Source organism: Leptidea sinapis, chromosome 5 (genome assembly GCF_905404315.1).
Source record: "Leptidea sinapis chromosome 5, ilLepSina1.1, whole genome shotgun sequence".
In the NCBI taxonomy this organism is placed as follows: Eukaryota; Metazoa; Arthropoda; class Insecta; order Lepidoptera; family Pieridae; genus Leptidea; species Leptidea sinapis.
In genome coordinates this window covers 9,171,362-9,195,568 of record NC_066269.1, presented here as the reverse complement: position 1 = coordinate 9,195,568, position 24,207 = coordinate 9,171,362, and the positions used below count along the sequence as shown (strand labels likewise).

General features: G+C 35.8%; 2 protein-coding genes and 1 long non-coding RNA gene across 3 annotated transcripts in view; 1 reads left to right on the top strand and 2 right to left on the bottom strand.

The window, feature by feature from the left end:
• The window catches only part of LOC126964432 (breast cancer metastasis-suppressor 1-like protein), a 166,039-nt gene that overhangs the window by 105,800 nt on the left and 36,032 nt on the right, over positions 1 to 24,207 (top strand). The window lies entirely within an intron of this gene.
• LOC126964433 (uncharacterized) lies at positions 663 to 4,073 on the bottom strand. The gene is made up of 2 exons (XM_050807537.1): positions 3,717 to 4,073; positions 663 to 2,635 (listed from the first exon to the last, which is right to left on the bottom strand). The coding sequence occupies exons 1-2, from the start codon at positions 4,032 to 4,034 to the stop codon at positions 2,315 to 2,317; spliced, it is 639 nt and encodes a 212-aa protein (XP_050663494.1). The 5' UTR covers positions 4,035 to 4,073; the 3' UTR covers positions 663 to 2,314.
• LOC126964448 (uncharacterized) lies at positions 11,270 to 18,335 on the bottom strand. The gene is made up of 2 exons (XR_007729375.1): positions 18,146 to 18,335; positions 11,270 to 12,066 (listed from the first exon to the last, which is right to left on the bottom strand). It is a non-coding gene; the product is annotated as an uncharacterized LOC126964448 (long non-coding RNA).

Genomic DNA, 24,207 nt, shown 5'->3' with positions numbered 1-24,207 from the left:
CAGTCTAATGGGCATCCTGTGCTAAGTGTATTTACTTATTTATTTAATTTATTGATATTTGAGTATTCCAATATCTGAGTATTTTAAAAAAGTGACCGGCTTCTAAAAGGCCAGCAAAACTCCTGTGATTCCTCTGGTGTTAATAAGAATCACTTTACATAAGGTGACCCGCAGTTAAGTCCAGCTTGAGAGAATTAATAGTTTAATTTCGATTTGGGATTTATTTTTATTTCAAATATTTGTTTTGTATGAACTTTCTATGAGATAATCTATTGACGCACGGTTTGACATTTGTTCTGTGAAACAATATCATTATAACAACACGGACCATAATACAAAATAACTGTGATGTTATGAACTATTACTGACAAATTCATAAAAACTGTATTTTATTTATAATGTACAGGACGACGTTTTTCGGGTCAGCTAGTAATTATATGTAACTATTTTTCTCAGTAATCTCTTTTTTCTTTTTTTATGACGTTCTTCTATTTCAAACCAGTTAGCAGAAATTGTAATTAAATTATTAAATAAAACTTAATTACTGTAAACAATATTTTATTACGTATAGAATATTTATATCAAACATTACTATTTCTATTTTAATATAACTTATAATTCGCAATGACACAGTCACAAAGGAAATTATTAGATCAACCTGCTAAAGTTAATAAAGTATTTGTTTTAAACGATTATTAATTAGGACAGTTATCACATGATTTAAAGGTTGGTGCATCCAATATACAATATTTTATATTTATAAAGATTTTTTATGATATATTTGATATTTGAAACGCTTTTTAACTTTGGACATGATCCATAATAAATTGGATGCAGCACCTTACAAACTAATTTGTTATTAAGTAAGTATATTACAACAATAATATTAAAATACTCATTGATTTTAAAGAGTGGCCGTTGAGTTTCTTGTATGTTCTTCTCTTTCCGAACATAATGTGGTAGATGCAGTAAGTTAAATGAAATATTGTTTAAGCCATTTTAATATAGTTTGACTTTGACTTTAGTACGAAATTGTCCTTCTGGCGTACTGCCTACGTTTAATTTATGTAAAAGCTCGTTGATGTAGGATTTCAAAGTGACGCTTTTCACATGGCAGCTAGAAAATTCTAGATTAAAAGAATATACATCATTGGATTGCACTGAGCTGTATAAATACCACTGGACATGCTGTTCCATATGTTTAACAGCAAATTTTTTGTGCCTATTTAAGCGCCACTCGCAAGCGTCTAGAGAACTAATTTTGACGTATAATACAAATGGCTGCGAAGGAACGTACAAAATCTGAAGTATTTTTGCATTTTGAATTAATTTCGTTCGTTTTCCGAGTTATTTATACTTCAAGAATTAACGCAATAAAGTACACATTTTTTTAAATAAATTATAGATAAATATTAGATATCGATGTTTGCTGAGGTTGTCACTAGTTTTAGGACCGCAGACTCTCGTTACATGGCCAACAGCTCCAAAATGGCGAATATCAAACAGGCACAAAAGCACTTTGACAACCCAGTCCAGTGGTATATAGTATTTTTTTTTTTTTTATGGAATAGGACGACAAACGAGCGTACGGGTCACCTGGTGTTAAGTGATCACCGCCGCCCACACTCTCCTGCAACACCAGAGGAATCACAAGAGCGTTGCCGGCCTTTAAGGAAGGTGTACGCGCTTTTCTTGAAGGTACCCATGTCGTATCGTCCCGGAAACACCGCACAAGGAAGTAGAAGTAGAGGTCAGTGTTGCATTGCTTGCCTTTCAATTGTTTTTTGATTGCTTTAAGAGTAAAGTTATATATGGGTATATAACACTCTACTCATTCAGTACAATTAATGTATTGAAAATGAATTCCAGCGTACTAAGGCTGTAGAAACAGTTCGAACTGGTATCGATACTGAGTTTAAAGACGATACGGCTAATGAATTATCAGTACATATTTACCGTATAAAAACTTACTTAATTAGATAATATCGCACAATAGTGATGTTGATGATCCCAGTATGTTGGACTATCGATACTTTAGCATCGATTATCGATGCAACAATTTTTATTTGTCTTTGGGCCACCGGACATTTGGCATGGGCCTGGCTAGCTTTGGTACCACAGTATAGACGCATTGTCTGCAGTAAACTTGAGTTAACACATGGAGGATTGAGAGGTGATTTGGTGGCGTCCAACTCTCAAAGCTAGCTTCGATCCTTTTTCTGCCGGTAATGACGACATGTTCTGTTTTGTTCTCTGCTAATTTTTGTCTCATATGAATGCGTGAGGTTCTATATTTTTGTGCAAATATGTTTGCTTATTGTATTTCCTCTTTAACGCGAGTTTCGCCTTCAAATATTATGTTATTGATCCGATGTTTGACCATAGCTTTGGTGGATTGATCCATTTTCTTTAAGCTTGCCGCAATGTATTCGCCAAATAAACTATCTTCGTCTTTTTCTTTGGTCTCATTTTGGCGTTGGGAGATGCTCTTCATAATATCTAGTGCTTGGCTTATTATGTCCAAATTAGGATCTTTTTTGCGACGTTTATTGTTGTTTTCCGCTGACTTCTGTGTTGAATCGGTTTGCGTTGACGGTAAATCCTCTTGTTGCGTGGTTTCCATCTCCAATTCGTCCTGTGAAAAAAAATAATGTATACTTAAAACGCGTAAGAAGAATTCCGTACCGTAGCTGCGTGTTTGTGCGTCGTTTAGAATGAATTTGAATATTTCAATATCATAAGGCGGCGTTGCCGGTTTGCCGTGCAAAAGTTGAATGGCAGCGCTACCAAAAAAATCCGCCCGTATCTTGATACATAATTTTTATAGTCTGAACACATGGTCGGATTTGGTCTGGCCGAACCATCGGACGCAATCTGGTACCGGACCATATTCGATGGTATGTCGCATTGTCCATCGCACAAAATTATTATTATAACCGCCCGCCCCGTACTGAGTACGACGCCGGACCAATTGGTGCGAGGCGTCCACCCACGCCCACCGGACCGTCCTATGGACCGGCCGTACCAAATCCGACCATGTGTGTGGGTTATAAAAAAAACTACGTTTAAAAAAACCCGACTTCAAAAACTGAAAAGTATTAAACAATTAAAAATTTAATTTAATACACCTCTTATGCAAACCTTTACCTTTATTAATAAAATACTATTATTTATATGTGCTACCTATTGATAGGTTTTAAGTCAGTGGCAAGCCAAATGTAATAAACGTACGTAATTACAACTCCCTTTAAAGAAAGCTAATTATCGATACAAGATATCCTTCCCTACGCCGACTTTGAATAGCGGGGCAGTCAAAGAGACCGCCGGCACGTGTATCTCTTTGACGGCCGCGTGCGGCGCAATTCAAAAGCAGCTCGGCAAAGCGGCAACGCCTTATGATATTGAAATATTCAAGTTCATTGAATTATTGAGCCAGTCCCCCAAATCTTACAGGACGTTTAAATTTGTTCAAAATCAAAAGCCTACTTTCTAACAAAACCAGTGCACGTTTTTCGTTAATTTTTGGTAAATTGTCAGCTAATAGGCTAACAAGCATGTATCTACATTTATTTCATATAAGCTGTTTCCATACTGTATATGGTAGGAATTGATGTTAATTTTAAATTTCAAAATAATTTTTTGATCTTTTAGTTTTTTTTTTAACTACTAAGTATTTATTAATTATATAAAATGGATCTCGTATAATTATTACTTACAGTATCATTTGTTCCACACTTCTTGCAATTATTTTTGAGAAAGCTGAGTGACTTGTATGCAAACCATTTACATCTATATATATTGTCGGTTTTTTTTGAATTATTAACTTTCTTTTTCTCCCGGTAGTAATGACTTGTTACGTTTTTGATCTTTCGTTCTATTTCCGTTACGTCTATAGACAATTCTGATGCGATTTTGTACAGTGCGTCGTAACGCTTTGGACGATTTTTGTAGTCCTTGTTCCATGGGTTCCATAATACTTCTTGTGCACGATACAGTTCTACTAATTGTAATACTTTACTGTCGTCCCACTCCATGTTGGAATTGAATCGAAAATAATAGTAACTACGTCACTACGCATCAAAAGCCGGCGGGCAACTGAACGCGTCGCGAAGTAGGTTCAAGCGGGCGGCATGGCCGGCGGCTAGCGGACGCGGCACGAGGTACCTACTCGCTGACTTATCTGATTCAAAACAAGGTCGCCCGGCGGCAGGGTTGCCAGCCGTACTCTAAAATAGAGTATTGTACTCTATATCACGTAGTCGTACCTACCTACTCTTTTTTTTTTTTTATGGAATAGGAGGACAAACGAGCGTACGGGTCACCTGTTGTTAAGTGATCACCGCCGCCCACAATCTCTTGCAACACCAGAGGAATCACAGAAGCGTTACCGGCCTTTAAGAAAGGTGTACGCGCTTTTTTTAAAGGTAACCATGTCGTATCGTCCCGGAAACACCGCACAAGGAAGTTCATTCCACAGCTTTTTTGTACGTGGAAGAAAGCCTTGAAAACCGCACTGTGGAGGATCGCCACACATCCAGATGGTGGGGGATGATATTCCATATAGTTCATTGAAATGTTACATGAGTTTTGCATTTTTTAGAGGACGCAATTTTATTTTTGGGGCATGTGTCCTAGATGTATATAGAAGCTTAACCCCAAAAGGGGTGCAAACACCGTTTTCGCGGTATCTCGGAAACTATGTGTCCTACTAAAAATTCGTAAGATCATAACTTGTAGCAAATCTCTTTGCGTACAAATATGTTCATATGACTTTTTGCCCAAAATTTAAAATTAAAGACGTAAAAAAAAATACGACGTACAAAAAAATTACCTCAGACCAATCTTGTAGATAGTCTTTTGAGGAAATGTTTCTCTAAATGTTTTTTTAAATTGCATTCATTTAAAACGTTGTTACAGTGCTCCAAAGATGACCGGTTTCGTCAATGCTCATGAGAATCCGGTCAAAACGAAATGTTTAACATAAGGTTATGATCTTTTTTTTGCTATTGTAAGTGCATTCTTAAAAAAAATTGGTAAATCCGTACAACTATACTAATTCATTCCTAACTGTTTTCTTTTCTATAGAACTTACCCATTATCGTTTCTTATTGTAATTTCTAGGAGGAATGAAGGTACATTTTCGAGAATGAAAAGCAGGTATAAATTACCGTTTGGAGACAAATGAATCCCAAATGAACCAATCGTGGCTCGGAAGTTATCGAAATCCTAAATATTGGGGCTGGAAAAAGCATGCAAACATTTGGATGCCTATACAAGCTTCCAAGCCTCCAGCACCCAATTTCAGGAGATCAGGATCTCCTGAAATTAATTTTCTGCAGAAGCAAAGGAAATTGTGGAAGTATGTGTGACTGCTGAAAAGCAGGCCTCAAATGCTCTACAGATGCCCCCATTGTTCTAGCGAAACATGCAGCAACATAATGGAAATATCTAAGTTAATGGAAGAAAATGGTATTTGAAGATGAACTCCAACTATGTCGGAGGAGTCATAACTCCAATTTAAACTCTCTTCAGTCCCCAAACCTCAACATTCGACGTTCAATTACATTCTGAGTCACAGCCTGGACCATCGAAGAAAAGGAGAATAGAATAACTACCTAATAACTGATTGAAAATATGATTCTGTCGAGGATTACCTCATCGGCAAGATGTCTGTGGAGTAGGCCTACTGGGAATACTATGTAAAAAAACGCACCTAGGGTATCTAAATATGATTAGTAAAACATTTCGTTTTGACCGGATTCTCATAAGCATTGACGAACCCGGTCAACTTTGGAGCACTGTAACAGCGATTTAAATGTAGGAAATTTAAAAAAAAATACAGAAAAAAATCCTTAAAAGACCATGCACAAGATTGGTCAAAGGTGCTTTTTTTGTTAAATGTATAAAAAAAAGTTATAGAACAAACGAGAAAATTTTTATAGAAACTTTCTTACTTTTTTGCCTATAACTTCTTTAATTTTAAGTTAAGGGAAAAAAGTTACGGAACATATTTGTAGGCAAAGCGATTTGCTCCAAATTATGCCCTTAGGAATTTTTATAAGTCGCATAATTACGAGATATCGGGAAAAAGCTATTTTCACCCCTTTTTCCAAGATGGCGGCCGGGGGACAAGGGCTGCAACCGCACAAACTCGGGGTTAAGCTCCTATTGCCCCCCCAAATATGTCCCAAAAATAAAACAGCGTCCTCTAAGAAATGCAATATTCAGTCCTTAAATTGTAACATTTCAATGGACTAATACATTTTATTGATAAATTAAAAAAGAATATGGTAGTAAACTCGAAACAACTACTGAAGCGGTACGCTAAGGGAGGTCACAGAAATATTTTTTTTATGGATGAAAAATTTTCTACTATTGAGCACCATTTTAACAAATAAAATGACCGTATCTATGCTCAAACCTCTAAGGAAGCTAAGCCAATTGGTCGACATAGTGCAACGTGGGCACTTTGCGACTTCAGTGATGGTTTGTGGGGTATTAGATATGAAGGAGTGACGTAGCCACACTTTTGTGAAAAAGGTTTCAAAACATCGGCACAAATGCATAGAGATTTCATTTTTGAGATGGTAGTGAAGCCCCTTAACAACACTATGTCCAATAACCAAGAATGGTTCTTCCAGCAAGACTCGGCTCCGGGTCATAAAGCTCGGTCTACGCAATCTTGGTTGGAAACGGACGTTTCAGACTTCATCAGAGCTGAAGACTGGCTGTCGTCTAATCCCGATCTTAATCCGGATAACGATTTATCGCCAGTTTTAGAGAGTACGGCTTGCTCTAAACGCTATGATAATTTGGAGTTCAGTGAAGGAATTTTCCCATGGAAAGAGTGCGTGCTTCTATTGATAACTGGCCTCAATGTTTAACGGTTTAAATTAGACTGCCTCAGACCTGAGAAGAACGGACGCAAGAAAGTCAGCGGCATTTTTTAATAAAAATATGGACAATGTAATATCTTGCAATTAATATTCTTTCATTCCCAGTCTGTGGTATCATTAAGAAAATCGTTTATGCTATAGTTACCTTTACCACACAAACGTTTTTTAACAGTTCTTTTAAATTTCGTAACACATTTGTTTTGTACATTATCTGGGATCATATTGTAGAAGCATATACATCGCCCAATAAAAAAAGACTTACTAACTCGACTCTATCTCACGGGTAGTAAATTTTGTTTTCAAATTTAATTTGTAATTAATCCCAGAAGTGAGGATTATCACTTTGAAAATTATTTCGAATTGAAAATTTCATAATACGCAAATATTGGGGTTGAGAGCATGTCATCAAGATTAATTACTTAATGAAAGAAATAAAGAAAAACATTTATTTCACAAAACACTCACAGAATACATTCAATAGAATAAAATAAAAGAACAAAACAAACCGAAAAAGAGCGTATTTAATTAATAATTGATTTAATATTGGAGAGTTCCTGTGCAGTGCAGAAAATGGGTCACAGACTCGGGATTATCTGTGACACGGCAGCAGCAACGTGTCTATGTCTTCGTTAGAGATGTTCTTTTCACTTGTAGGCATTGTTAGTCTATTCGTTAGTATATTTTAAGTCAATGGGCGCAACTGAAATGAGTTGATATTCAACTGAAGTTGCATTTTCTTTATCTAGCAATGATATATTTGCACGGTACTGATCCTGATGGATTTACTTAGCTCGCAACGTCTTGCTCTAATAGTTTACCAGAAGCACTTGGCGTTGCGTACTGACGTCGCTTCATTGTGGGTCTTCTACCGCATATAGATGCGTTGATAGCACCGGAAGTGTTCCGAAGAGCTGATTGACTTTATACCTGCCGCCGAATTCCCCCTTCGTGCGACACACCGTAAGATAGAATAATATTATATTATACAAGCTGACCCAGCAAACGTTGTATTTCCATATAAATTAATTTAAAAAAAACTTGGGTTTAAAAAATAGATTTTGAGCGATTCTCAGACGTATTAAATACATCGTAGATACATAAAATTTATCGTACTACAATAATCATTATATTAGATTGCCCTCTTGCAACTCTATTGTGGATCTATCTGTGGATGGATTAGAATAATATTAAAATCGCGATACAAAAATAGCTGTTGATTGTAGAGGTTTTTAATTTTGTATCATAAAATAATAAATAATTTATTTAAAAATTAAATAAAAATTAGGGGACTACACTTAACATTTAAGGGGGTGAAAAATAGATGTTGTTCGATTCTCAGACCTACACTTTTTACCCGACATAAAATTTAATGAGAATCGGTCATGCCGTATCGGAGGAGTTTAACTACAAACACCGCGACACGAGAATTTTATATATTAGATATTGACACACTTTTACACAATTTATCTTGGCTTATCTCAAATTAGGCAAAGCTGTGTTATGGGTTATAAGACAACGATATATTTAATACAATATACTTACTTAAACATACATAAATACATATAAACATCCATGACTCGGAAACAAACATTCATATTCATCATATAAATGATTACACCTACCGGGATTCGACCCCGGGACCTCTAGCTCAGTAGGCACGGTAACTGTATGTGAAGCGTTCCTTGCTGGTTTTCCAAGCTTTTTTGTGCTGTGTTTCCGGTACGATACGAGCAAGGAACCATAAAAAAACGCGTTTAGGAGAATGTGGGCGGCGGTGATCACTTAACATAAGGTGACCCGTACGCTCATTAGTCATTCTTTTCCATAAAAAATCAAGATTGGATGAAACTACTTTGCGATTTCAGTAGAATATATTGTTAGTTATCGTCATTTTGTTTTCTATTTCCACACTTGATTTACGACCTCATGGTAACTAAGTTGGAGAATAAAAGTGACCTTATTATTCACCTAATCTGTTGCTTCTTCAGCTCACCCATGTTTTTAAATCTATAAATATACATGAATAACATCAGTATCTTATTTGTCCTGTGTTAATTATGATAATAGTCCGCTTAAGGTTGATAACGCCTGACCTTTCGTTGACCTTTCAAATGTTTGTTGAATCAACGTATATGGAACTATTATTGTATATAGTTTGTGGTCGGATGTTTTAATTACGGTACTGTGAGCTCACTAGTTTTTATATTTTAATTCATCACCTGCTTTTACTGGCGACTTCGTCCGCGTGGAATAGTTGCTTTGGGCAGCATTCTAATTTTTTAGAATACTTTGCAAATAATACACATACAAACTGCTATTTCCGCTGCTGGCAGCGCTCTTCTATGATACAGCGGATATCCCTTGTCATTGTGGACATTCTCTTTAATAGTATTTCCCTACGAACTTTAATATACTATTTCATCCCCATGTGGATCAAAGTTTCAAAAATGCTCGAATGAATGTTTATAAATTACTTATTATCAAGTGCCTGAATACAAAGTTTTGGTTTTAAATGCAAAATTCCATTGCCTATTTCAACCCCTCCATTAGTTTTTTCGCTATTAAAGGTAGCCTATGTCCTTTTCCTAGCTCTAGTCTATCTCTCTATTAAATTTGATCAAAATCGGTGCAGTGGCTTAGGCGTGTAAGAGTAACAAACAAATTTACATTCACATTTATAATATTAGTAGGGATTGTCATAGGTAAAACGAACTCACTTTGTATTTAGGTACTTGATAAAAATTAAATATTTGTGTGGAGTTTTTTAAATTTCGATCGGTGTGGGAATGAATACTCGTGAAAGCGAAATAAAATAAAATAATCTCCAAAAAATTTAGTACAAATATAGCTAGACTTTCGAAATACCTTTTTTTATCTAAAAAAAAGGCGTGAAGGGGTTGGAATAGGGCATAAAGGTTTGTATGAAAGTTCGTCACTTCGAACATTAAACCATAAAGGTTGGAAACACGTTTATATTTAGTAGAATTTCGTCTAAGCTGTTCATGCATTTACTTCCTCTGGAATTGGTGCTAAACTACTTAATTGGATTTTTAACAGCGGGAGGCTCCTTTGCACAGGATGCCGGCTAGATTATGGGTACCACAACGGCACCTATTTCTGCCGTGAAGCAGTAATGAGTAAGCATTACTGTATTACGGTCTGAAGGGCGCCGTAGCTAGTTAAATTACTGGGCAAACGAGACTTAAGGTGTTATGTCTCAAGGTTCCGAGCGCAGTTGTAGTGCCGCTCAGAAATTTTGTTTTTTTCAAGAATCCTGAGCGGCACTGCATTGTAATGGGCATGGCGTATCAATTATCATCAGCTGAACGTCCTGCTCGTCTCGTCCTTTATTGTCAGTTAAAAAAAACGTACAGATCTCAATTCTTAAACTGGCATTGACCTTAGCTGATTAGCGGCTGAGGAAATGTTGTAGCAGTGTTATATGCTGTTAGTTAAGGATGAATGAGAAAGCAATCGAAGCACGAGACAGCACAACGATAGAATAATATCTAGAGAAACCAGGGTATAATCGGGTGAATGATGGAATTTTTTAACCGACTTCAAAAAAGGAGGAGGTGTCATGCAATATAGGTTTGTAACTACACACATAGTTAAAGGTGAGATGTGCTTGAGTCGTGAGGAGGCGAGAGGCGAGAGCGGATCGCGGCGGAAAGACACCGATCCGGAAAGCACGCAATTATTTTTATACTTTTTAATGCATATTATATCTATTGTTTTGGAATAGTGTTTTTGAAGTCGGTGTTTTTTGTTAAATTTTTTTTTACAAAATATGCCGGTCATTGCTGAATGAAAAAATCTGAAACTTTCGTTTGAATATTGAAGTTGGTCGATTAATGTAGTTGATGAATATTCAGTGCCAGTACTTAGAGCTTAGCTTCTTCTTTCTCAGAGCGCCATTTGTTTCCGAAGCGGTAGTAGTATCTAGTATATTAGACATGACTTCTAATGCAATTGTAAAGGAATAAATTTTGAGAAAATAAATGCTTTTTTAGATAGAGTGAATGGATATAGAAAAGTCAGGAAAAGTTCAACTTGTTTCACATTCTACCATCAAATAGGTTTACCAGTTGGGGGTAAAAAAGAGCACCGGAGGCCGACTTAAAGCGAGTACCACCCACAGTGGCGCCATTTTCTGCCGTAGTGCATATATTATTATGTTTCGGTATAAAGGACGCCGTAGCTATTGAAATTACTGGGGTAATGAGACTTAACTACAATACAAGTAATAGTACACTAGCGTAACTCAGCGGTCTCCTTGAAACTTATTCCTATGGGCGGAGCGCTAGGGTTGAGTACAATATGGTTTTCGTTTTTTATTGTATATGTGTTGTTTTAGGTCGAAATGAAACATATTAATCTAATGATTATTTATTACATAAATCTATTATAAACTAGTTAGGGAAAAAATTTTATTATATAAAAATTCTCATTCTTATAAATAGTTTCATAAAGTTCTCCATCGTCTGTGACTGGAACTATACTAGACTCATTCTAGCCTTGAAGATATATAAATAATTAAAAAAAGTATTCTGTTCCTAATTATACCCATGCCTTCCTAGGCATAGGTAGATAGGAAGTCATAGGTATAGGTGGGAAGGCATAGGTAAAAGTGGGAAGGAAGTCATAGGTATAGGTAGGAAGGCATGTATATTTATGTACCTATACCTATATATACCTATGTCTTTCTAGGCAAGGTATATTTATGGGTAGATAGGTAGGCATAGGTTACAGGTACGTAGGAAGGCATAGGTAGGAAGTCATAGGTAGATAAGCAAATATTTGCTGTTAGAACATTTTATAATTATTTCTAATAAATATTCTTTATTATCAATCAAATTCAGATTTTATCTTTCTTTTTCGCGGATTATCAGCTGAAAGATATGCAGGAGTCTGAGTCCCAACGGTATTCAATAATTTTTCCGTTTGTACAAATTTTGATGTTTGTTTTACATCTTTTGTTTGAGTTTCTTTATCTTGTTTCTCCAAATCGGGTAAATTAATAGAAGGTAACGCTTTGTTTTTTAATTTTTTTCGTAAAGGGCCCGGTAGAACATCGTGTTCGTTGAAATGTTCTTCACAAACTTTGTAGCATATAGGTTTTTTCTCCGATAAATCTTCCCGGGATATCAAACGAAGCCACTCTGAACGCCTGAAAAAATAAATAATAATAATAAATCATTTATTTTCAGGCATTTCACCTATAGATCTACAAACAATCTTAACTTAAACTACATTATATTGTTGAGTTTAATTTGATTTTAATTAAATTACAGATAAAAATTTAAGATATTATGTCATAATCACAATTAAAAAAAAAGAATTTAATTCAAAAAAATCCATAATAATTGTTAGTAAAATGTCCTAAATTATGTTAGTACTACCTGACCCGGCAAACGTTGTTTTGCCATATAAAGTATAATTCACGCGATAGTTTTATAAGTAATAAAATATTGCCTTTATTCTATAATCACTGTTCCTGTACATCATTTTGTTCTATTGTCAATAGTTTTTGCAGCGCACGCAAAAATAGGTTTTCGACTTTACACCTTGTAAAAAAACAGCCTAGCCTATTGCCTTCCTCGATAAATGGACTACCCAACACTGAAAGAATCATTCAAATCGGACCAGTAGTACCAGAGATTAGCGCGTTCAAACAAGCAAACAAACACTGCAGCTTTATAATATTAGTATAGATAATTATAACTAAACAGGCACATGAAGCCGCATAAATGCCTTTATAATTTACGCATCATAATGACTAGCAATGGTTTACAGAATGATGTTAGGGCTATCCCGCAACCTCTTCAGCAATGACGCAATAATTTATGTTACTAATTCAAATGTACTCGATTGAGTTTTTTACATTGAATTTGTTGACAAAGTTATCCAAAAATACGCTGAAGCTCATCAACAAAGACTTCACCATCACGTGAACGTCGAGGCAATCCAGCTCCTTGACAACATTGATATAGTGAGAAGACTTAAACGAACAAAACCTTTTGAGTTAGTGTAGTGCTAGTGAATAAGTGTAATACAATATAAAATAGTGATATTATAAAAGACACATGAACAAAGTGACTTCCCCTTAATAGAGATATTAACGGCCGTTCTCAATATACTATGTACAGATAGAGATAAATTACTACCTTCCACTGTCAGTAATTAGCTGCCAATAATCTGACGCTGTCCCAATATACCCGATAAGTCATTCTTATCGCCTTATATTGGGACGCGTGAATTACAATTTCCATACAAACTTCTATCGCTGGTAAGCTATACGTCGTCCCATTGACATACAGTGTGAACGGATAAGGTGAGTTACCGTCAATCAGTTTATTGGGACAGAAAAGTCAACGATAGTTAAGATTTTTATCTGAAGTAAATGATAGACTGAATATTGGGAACGGCCGTAAGAAATGTGTTAATGGACACATTCTTAGTTTAATTTATCTAGCAGCTTAAGTTAAAGTTGAATTACTTATTAGTCTAAGTTAAGACTAGATTGTAATGGAAGTGGGTAACATTATAATAACTATATTATTTTCCCTACAGGAAAGAAAAAAAATATACTCGATTATGCATATATTTATTAGTTCAAAGATGAACCTATAAGTATTATACATACATTTGTAAATGTAAATAATATATGTTTGTCGTTAAGAGTCGCTTTTCAGTTATCCAGGCGGATGGGTAAACATGTACAGGTATTTTGTTGGTTTTAACAGAACTCTAAAAGTTACAACGTTTTTTTAAGTATATGCTATAGCCATAGATTTACATATTACTAGCTGACCCAGCAAACGTTGTATTGCCGATATTAAAATCGCGATACAAAAGTAACTGTTGATCGTAGATGGGTGAAAATTTGAAGTTGTATGTATTTTTTAATGCTGACTCATAATCAAACAAATTTAAAAAAAAAATGTTTAAAAAATTTAAAAAAAAAAATTCGTGTCCATCCTTCACATTTAGGGGTATGAAAAATAGATGTTGGCCGATTCTCAGACCTACTCAATATGCTCACAAAATTTCAAGCTGTTTCGGAGGAGTACGGGAACGAACATTGTGACACGAGAATTTTATATATAAGATGTTACTAAGTGCTGCCCGCGACGTCGTCTGCGTGGACTTTATAAAGCAGGAAAATACTATGCTGTATGTATGTATTATCAGAAGCGACAAAATAAGAAATTATTTTGATATAAGGATCAATTTGTACTACCTAATGTAGTATGATCGAAATGCATTAGAAATAAATTACAAATTTTTATTATAATTATGGTTCACTGATTTGGCGATAATGGCTTTATCATAAAAGACAGATATATGCTGTCGTGGGCATTTTTGTAGGACTATTTAATATTAATATTTCCATTATTCCGAACGCCTGAATAGTTTCCAGATGGCAGATTTTTTTCCTAGTTACTTGACACTTATCATTATCTATCTATATATATAAAAATGAATTGCTGTTCGTTAGTCTCGCTCAAACTCGAGAACGGCTCGGAATTCAATAGAAACAACGATTTTGATTTTTCTTTGATGTGTCCCCCGTCGCTCAGAAATCAAATTAAAATAATAGTTTAAAATGAATAACTCATTAGAATTTTTATATTATCTTTCTAACTTTTTCGGGAGATAAGAAATAAACTTAATTTTAGTTAACTATAGTTGGTAGATTAACAACAGTTGTTAACTATCTATCAGATTATTTTTATGTAGATTGATAAATCTTAAGTTTTTTCACAAATTAAATTTCTGCACGCAAACAATTTTATTTGACAACAAACTATATGTAGATATTGATAAATTTTAAGTTTTGTCAAAAAATAAAATTTCTGACCCTAACCGCACCACAAAACAAAACAAAAAATATAGTTTATCAGAGAGTTTTAAATTGATTTACAGACTGTATCATAACTGTGTGTGTGTGTCTGTCAATATCAAATTGAAACCTTATAAATAGCCAGTATATTAGGAAAACTCTGTTTTGTAACAACGTTATGTGTAATTAAACGAAAATAATAAAATCTCATTTATACCGAGCATTTTTTTATTTGTTTTTATAAAAATAGGATTCCTTTTGTTTGTTTTTAATTAATTTTATACAAAAGTTATGTCTTTTATTTATCGAATGAGGCAGTTCGAAGTCTGCCGGTAATATACAAAATACTAGCTGACCCGACAGATTTCGTAAACTTTATATTATTATTTTCGATTTTTCCTGAAATACTGGCTATTTATAAGGTTTCAATTTGAAATTGACAAACACACACAGTTATGATCTAATTATTTATTCATTATAAACTATTATTTTAATTTGATTTCTGAACGACGGGGGACACATCAAAGAAAAATCAAAATCGTTGTTTTTATTTTATTCCGAGCATTTTCATATTTATTCACCTTTTAAACCTTCTCTGTCTTTGTGGATCGGACTGGCAGGTTGGAGCTTACCGGAACACTACAATTAGAAATGGTCATCAGATTCAAATACCTGGGCTCTGAAATCTGCAATGATGGTTCTTGCAAGGGAGAGATTCGTCGTAGGATCGGCATGGCAAAAGGCGCCATGTCGCAATTAGAGAAAATATGGAAGAGTAGAACCATCAGCATAAAAACCAAGACAAATCTTGTGCGTTCACTGGTGTTTTCCATTTTCATATATGGCGCTGAAACATGTACTTTAAAGACCGACGAAAGAAAAGCCGACCGAAAACGAATCGATGCCTTCGAAATGTGGTGCTGGAGAAGGATGTTGGGCATACCTTGGCCAGCACACCGAACTAATGTATCGATCCTGAAACAGCTGGGCATTGTGACTAGGCTTTCTACCATCTGCTTGCGTAGGGTCCTAGAATACTTCGGTCACATCGCCAGAAGGGATGAAGACAACCTGGAGAGACTAATGGTAACAGGGAAGGTGGAGGGAAGAAGACCAAGAGGAAGGAGCCCCATGCCAAGGAACGATCAGAATTGCACTGCCCTTGAAACCACTGTCCATGACGCTTTACACTCTGCTTCCGACAGGGGCAGATGGCGGCAAATAATACGCAAAAAAGTACTCTGTCGAGATGATCACGACCCTCAGCACTGAGGAAACCGACACGAGGAGGAGGAAACCTTCTCTGGACTTCCACAAATAATTCAAGACCAAAATTAGCCAAATCGGTCCAGCCGTTCTCGAGTTTTAGCGAGACTAACGAACAGCAATTAATTTTTATATATATAGATATAGCCTATGTGTTATTCTGATGTATAAACTATATAAGTGTAAACTTTCATTAAAATTCGTTTGGTTAAATTCAGTGGTAAGTTTGCGTGAAAAAGTAACAAACATACACACATACAAATTTTCGTTATTATTAGTAAGGAGAGCTAATATGAAACTTAATCGTAGCCGGGAAGTTATATTTTTGTATCCATATTAAAATTGAGTCCTTTTTCTATTTTATCACCTACTTATTGTTACCTAGGTACGTCTGATTATTGTGAATGACGTCATCGCATATTGCATACAAACGCATACAATATACCTATTACCTACTAAAAGTATTTTAGTCAAAGACATGATATAGTGTCGCTGGAAACAAGTTTTATTGTATTTCATAACAACGAATTTGTTATTGTTTAGATGTCACAAAATACTACTTTGCATATTTTGTACCTATATATATATATATATATATATATATATATATCTTTATATATATAATTCTTGTGTGTGTGTGTATTCAGGTGGATTCGAGAATGGTTTAGATTCACAATTGAACTACCTCCTAAACGGCTGGACCGATTTTGATGATATTTTTGTGTGTTCCAGTGAATTTGAGATTGGTTTAGATTCTCAATTCCGCCCATATAATATAATTCTCCTGCTCATGTGTATGTTAGTGAAATGCTCCTAACGGCTGGGGCGATTTTTCAAATTTAAAACATTTGTACAGGACAACGTCTGTTGGGTCCACTAGTATATATATATAATGAAAATGGTCTTTGTTTGAGGCTCAATCACGCCTAAACCACTGATCGTATCGACATAAAACGATCACCGTTCGATGCGAAATTTATCCTAGATGGTTTATGGCCACTTATTTTTTATGGTATTTGTAATAAGATGAATAAAATTTAATTTATCTCCTTTTAAAATTCGCCTAGCGAAGCGGGCGGCAACGGCTAGTGTTATTACTTATTATATAATAAGACAATAGGTTAGTGCGATAATATAATGAAATGCGCGTAAAAAACTACCACATACATACCTAAGTATGTGCTTTGCCGAACTCACCAAAAATTTTCATTGATATCACATATCCAGGGGCGTAACAATTAAACGGGGCCCCAAGGCGACGGGGGCTCCCAACGTGCGTAAGCTATAATTGCTTAGCTTAGGTTGCCGAAAAAAAAGGCAAGGTGAGTGTATGTTTAATTAAAATTGTTTGTGAAAATTTTGGAAAAAGTGAGCTAGATAAAAACGATGAATAAATATTTCTATTAATGTTATGCAAACATTTTTTTTTATTTTGTGAGAAATATTTACCCTTCTTAAGGGCCCCCAAATATTTATTTATACGGGGCCCTACCAAGGCACGCTACGCCACTGCTCATATCATTAATTGTACCGAAGAGAGATAAAAAAGCGAGTTAAAGAAATCATGGTAAAGATTTATAAAAAGTAATACAGTTTATTTTACCTTTCAGCATCCGCAGGAAGCTTAAAAAACGATAGTGTTGGTTTGCAAGTTTCATAGAAAACAAAATAAGGGACATTTTAATAATATCTAACTAAAATCACCATGGCAACCATTGTTTGTTGGCAGCCGATGAACTGTGTCCAAAAAAAACCGCATACGCGAAAGGGATCTCTCCTAACTAATTGTTATTTTAGGGATGCATCTATTGTTCATCTTCTATCTACGCTATCACCGCTACCATATTTATGTTCTCCTGGTGTCTATGTAGTAATACTTCGTACGAATGACGTCAGAATAAATTAAGGTATACACGCGTCATACATAAGACAATCTCTTCTTCAACTTTGATTGCCTGGTACCTATTTTTATTTATCTAGTCGCATTCGCGGTCTGCTATATGTACATACATATATGCACACATTATAGCTGCGTCTCGTAACGGTGTCGCGAGTCCAGAGATTTTATCTCATCCAAAAATATGCGTACCGCGCTAAAAGAAGTTATCACTTTAAAAAGTAATACAGTTTATATTACCTTTCAGCATCAGCAGGAAGCTTAAAAAACGACAGTGTTGGTTTCGACACCGTTGAATTAAGGCACCCGTAAACACTGCAGTATACTCGTTGACCCGGTCCTGATACCGCCATTATCAACTAGTACTAGTAATGCCACGTTACAGATTGACAACGCGGTGCAGCTAATAATTTAACTCGGACAGCGACCGTTCTCGGCAACGCGCGGCGTGCTACTCAATAGTTTTGTCTCCCCAAGGTTGCTTAGCCAATAGCGGCCGTCTAAATCTTGTGTATATGTGTGCGTGCATCGATTCGCGCGCTCTAATATGAAGTCAAAGTACTGTTCTATTATTGCATGATATGTACATTAATAGCCGTTCCCAATATTCAGTTTATCTCGTACTTAAGATAAAAATCGTAACTATCGTTGACTTTTATGTCCCAATAAACCTATCGACGGTAACTCACCTTATCCGTACACGCTGTCTGTCAATGGGACGACGTATAGCTTACCAGCGATAGAAGTTCATCGTTTTATAAATCATTTCAATTACAATATAATATGTAAAGTGATGCATCAAACATACTCAAACGTCAAATAGCCAATGCCTTACACGAGTAAGTCAAAAAGTAAATCTTATATCTTTAAACGAGCATTCTTGTATATATATATAATCTGAATATCGGAAACGGCTCCAACGATTTTCATAAAATTTTGTATGCAGGGGATTTCGGGGGTGATAAATCGATCTAGCTAGGTTTCAATGTAAAAAAAATGGTTTTATCCATGTTTGAATGAGAAACAGCTACAAATACATAGGTAAATTTCGCCACTATATACAAGACTATTATAGCTCAGATGGAACATTGGGTGATCCGGAAAGTAGAAGACCCCGGTTCGAATCGAGAAGTCCTATTAGTTTTTTTTGTTCAAGTTTTGTACATTCTTAAAAATCCGAGCAAGGCTCGGTCGTCCGGATATTGTTAATTAATACAAAGGTTATCAAAGTACAGTAGCTGCATCATCCACACACCGTAAATAAATAAAGGTATTTTGTGAGCATATTATAAGCGATTATATAAAGTGGGCAATTCTACTCGTATAGTTAAAAAGTACTTTTTGAATTTTAGTTATTGAGTCGTAATTGACTGCAACATTAGGTCGCTGATGGCCGCATCAAAACATCGACAAAATGGCGGCCAAGACGCGACACGCGACTGTAGTATTGCCATACATATCATAAAATTTATTGGAATATAATGTTAATACTTTCCTGGAATAATTATAATTTTCGTAAGTGTTTGTAGAAAGAAAATAACGAATTATTACAAAAGATTACATTTAGGATACCTCGTATATGTGGCGTGACAGTAAAAAAAACCTTTATTCTCAATTCCGATCAGTAGAACTTGTTTTACCCATAATAGTTTCATAAGACGTGTCTATCGACTTTATAATAACTGCTTTAATCATATTGTAACTCCATAAATTAATTCAAAAAAAACCTTAAAATCAAAAACAAAAGTGATCAATTTAAATTTGACGACCCCAGTGTTTAGTGACCTGCCTGCATAGCTGGAGGTCCCGGGTTCGAATCCCGGTAGGTGCAAACATTTATATGATGAATATGAACGTTTGCTTCCTAGTCATGGATGTTTATATTATGCATTTATGTATGTTTAAGTAAGTATGTTGTATTAAATATATCGTTGTCTTGTACTCATAGCACAGTAAACATATGTATCCCATATTTACAGGCTATGCCTAGTCTGGGGCAAGATAATTTGTGTAAAAGTGTGTCAGTATTATTATTACTATTTTAAAGTACTTCTTACACGTATAATTTATGTATATAAATGCGCCATAGTAACCAGTGTATTACACAGGGTACTAAAAGTTTATATTTACTCATAATTATTAAAATAGTTGTATGAAACTGTTTGTGCCATAACATAAAGAAATAAAATAAGAAAAAATCTAGACTGCATTTTGTTGTCAATTTTTGAACCAGTTATCTATAAGTACTAATACATATTATAAAAAGGTAAAGTTTTTTAGGTTGTGGGGGTAAAATATCTAATGCTACTGAACCGATTTTGATAATGAGGCAGTTTGTGTGTGTATTACTTGCAAAGTATTCTAAAAATTTAAAAATTGCTGCGCAAAGTAACTATTCCACGCGGACGAAGTCGCGGGTAAAAGCTAGTAGGTTATATATTATCCTGAAAAATTAAAAGAATCTTTGCGATACGACTTTATGTATCTTATAATCCCTTATTTCTTGTGTTGTAATAATAATAAATCACATCTAAGAGCAAAAATGTGAAGATTTTGGTGAGTGTATATAAAATTTTCATTAATGAACTCACAATGAACAGTCATAATATTTATTTCTTTAAATAACCAATCAGATATATCAGGAACAGTTCTCTTTTGCCGTGCAAACACTATATCAATGTCAGCAGATTGACCCCACAGTAAAATACCGTACGTCATGATGTTGTCAAAATAACTGAAGTACGTTAATCTGGCTGTAGCTACATTCGTGTACTCTAATCTTTCTAACGGCGTATGCCGCAAAGCTTAGTCTATCTGCAAGTGGGGCAATATGTAGACCCCACTGGAGCTTTTATCTACCGTGTTACCCAAGAAGACCGTAGTGTCCACAAGTTCCAATCTCTAGTCATTTAAATACGTTGGTTTGTACCTCCACTGTGTTAGGTGTAATGATCCGTCAACACTTTGTTTTTAAGTGAACATTATTCGTCTCAAACCAACGCACACTATCTTTGAGAGTGCATTGTTTACCTCGTCATCAATATCTGCACGTCGCTTCACTTTAAAAATAAGTGAAGCATCATCAGCAAACAATACAATCTCATGGCTATCATCTACAACAAACGGTTAATATTTTATATACATAAGAAACATGAGAGGACCGAGAATAGAAACTTGCTGAACACCTATTCCTACAGGTTTACCCGAAGATCGTTTTCCGTTTACGTCGACTGTCGCTAAATGCGGACGAAGTCGCAGATAGTAGCTAGTTAATTATAAACGGGTTGTATCTAATATTTTGTTCGTAGTGTGGATATGAGTAAATATTATTAAAATTGGCTTTTCTCTGTCAAACGACTCAGTAATGAAGATGGAAGATATATCGAACCCATTTTATTGAACTTAATCAATCAAAACCTTCAAAGAATAGCGAAACAATTGTTTCATTGCTTCCGTGCGCGTCATCACTTAAAACGGGACATTGCATTACAAACTAGTTGTACTATAGATAGTTGGTATTGGTAGTTACAAACTAGTTGTAATATACCTTGTCCGTCGTAGTCCGTAGAATTTTCTATTGCATATGACACGAGGGGCTGCTGAAAACCAGTGTTGTGTTGGTGTCTTCTGCACTGACCAACAATATACGCACGAAAATCAAAAAACGGAATCACGCGCCGCACAGTTCATTTATTTTTTTGTTTATATTTTAATAGAATTTGTTACATTTATTTTAATATATTACTTTAATGTTTATACTTTAAATTGAAGGTGTGTGTGTTTATTGTTAATAAAGTGTTTCTATTCTATTCTATATAACATTTATTACTTTTACAGTGTGTTAGTTTAATACATAAATATAATACAATTTAAAATATAAAAAGCTTATTCGAAGTGGTCTCCATTTGTTGCAATACAGTCATTTACACGTTGAGGCCAGTTACCAATAGAAGCACACACTCTTTCCATAGCAAAATTTTTCACTGCCAATCGTACGGATTGTTGTAAGGGACTCCAAATTATTATGGCGTTTAATGCCAGCCACTCTAAAACTGAACATAATCTATAAAACTACAAAATGTTATTGGGCAGGCCACATATCTAGGGCCAGTAACGAAAGATGGTGTAGTATAGCAACAAACTGGTACCAATTAGATGAAAAAAGAAGAAGAGGTAGACCTGGTACTAGATGGAGAGACGATCTAGTAAATTAAGGAGTGCTATGATCCCTCACAGCAAACAATAAGGACGATTGGAAGAAGTAGGGGGAGGTCTTTGCCCAGCATATAAAATATTGTAAATCAATTAGGAAGAGACTGGACGTCACGACACAGGGAATCCTATTAAAGTTGTGGAATGAACATCCTTGTGCGGTGTGACCGGGACGATACAACATGGGTACCTTCAAAAAAAACGCGTACACCTTCCTTAAAGGCTGGCAACGCTCCTGTGATTCCTCTGGTGTTGCAAGATAATGTGGGCGGCGGTGATCCCTTAACACCAGGTGACACGTCCGCTGGTTTGTCCTCCTATTCCATAAAAAAAAATATCCTAGTGTGAGGCCAGAATACTTGTAAAATTAAAGTTACTTACTTTGTAACAATGTATACATTGTAACAACTATGTAACTAATTTGGTACCCCAATAAATTATTCTTATTCTTAATTAGTAATAGTTTTATATTATAATAGGTTTTAATAAATAAAATGTATGTTTTAAACACGGACTAGTAAAAAAAGAAGGACTCCGCGCCGTGATATTAGCAAGTGAAGCACCTATATGCTAGTGTGTGTTAGGTTACGGGGTATACCAACACAACTTTTTCTCCCTTATGGTTATGGTTTGTAAAGTGGCTTTGATCCAGTTCATTTCAGCCCTGTTACACTGCGACCAATGTGATCTATTGTGATATGGCTATGGCTGTTAACTATAGCTCACTGCAAACATTGATTCTTTTCATGAATCTTATTATGTCTTTTGCAGTGAGCTGACATATCTCAAATGGTTGAAGAATTGGACTTCCCAAAGAGATGCTACGTTTACGCATTAAAGGACCACATTCAGAGAGAATGTGTAGCGGGGTTTCATCTGCATTATTACAGAATCTACACGCTCTGCAATCTCTGAGACCTAAAATTGAGAGGTGTTTGTTTAATCTGCAGTGCCCCGTTAATGTCCTGGTTAATATGCGTAAGTTTTTTCTACTTAGCCCTAGTGCCTCATTCGCAGCCTTTTTTTGGAGGCTTGGATTAGGGTTTTGGAATGGGTTAAGCCCGGAGTGTTGCTCCAGAGTTTAATGCACTCTTGTGAACATAATGTATCAAGGGTTGATTTAACAAGACTCCTTGGGACACCACAGAAGGGTTCAGGGCCAAATTAAGTGCTTTTAGCGCCAATTCTTGCAAGTTCGTCGGCGTATTCATTGCCTTCGATCCCTGCATGTCCTGGAACCCATCGAAGTGTAACTCTGTTCATTCCTCCCAGAGTATTCAGTATAGTCCGGCAGTTGTCTACAAGCTTTGAGACTGATCTGTTGGAGTCTATAGCGGACAGAGCCGCCTGACTATCTGTGTGGATATAAATACACTTGCCGACGTAGCCTTTATTTAGGATGGTGTCCGCACATTCTATTATGGCGTATACCTCCGACTGGAAAACGGAGGCAAGATTTCCCAAGTTGACAGATTTGCCAAATTTGGGGCACTCTCCGAAGATTCCACAGCCAACGTCAGAACCCGACTTGGATCCATCGGTATACCATTTAAGGCTCCCTATTTTCCAAGTAATTCGATTGTTTAACCAGTCCTCTCTTGTGGGGAATTCAATACTAAAGTTGCTGATGAAGTCAAATTTCGGCAGCATGGCGTCACTCACCATGTCTAATACAGGACTTCTCAGTAAGGATTGCTCAAATAGCCGCAGCGAGTTTGAGAGCCAGTTAGTCCGCATATGGGTCATTACTCTATGCATGCTGGCCCTCGCCTCCTTTTGTAGATATAGGTTTAGGGGCGGCAGGTTCAGAAGTGCATTTAGGGCTGCTCCCGGCGTGGACGTCATGGCTCCTGTTGTTATCGCGCATGCAGTTCTTTGAAGTTAGAGTTCTAAGAAGTTCTTCCTAATTTGGCAATAACTTTTGGGCAATTTTTCTGCACCAGACCACAGAGCCATATGATATAAGTGGTCTTACAATGGCTGTGTACAGCCAAAGGGCCATGTTGGGTTTTAGTCCCCATTTTTGGCCGACAAGACGACTACAACTACTTAAGGCAAATTTTGCCTTTTGCACAACCGTCCACTTGACT

Excerpts from the sequence above, each read along its gene's own strand:
- LOC126964433 (XM_050807537.1), bottom strand. The coding sequence starts at position 4,034 with ATGGAGTGGGACGACAGTAAAGTATTACAATTAGTAGAACTGTATCGT. Across the intron at positions 2,636-3,716 it reads AGTGTGGAACAAATGATACT|GACGAATTGGAGATGGAAAC; the intron begins GTAAGTAATAAT and ends TTTTTTTCACAG.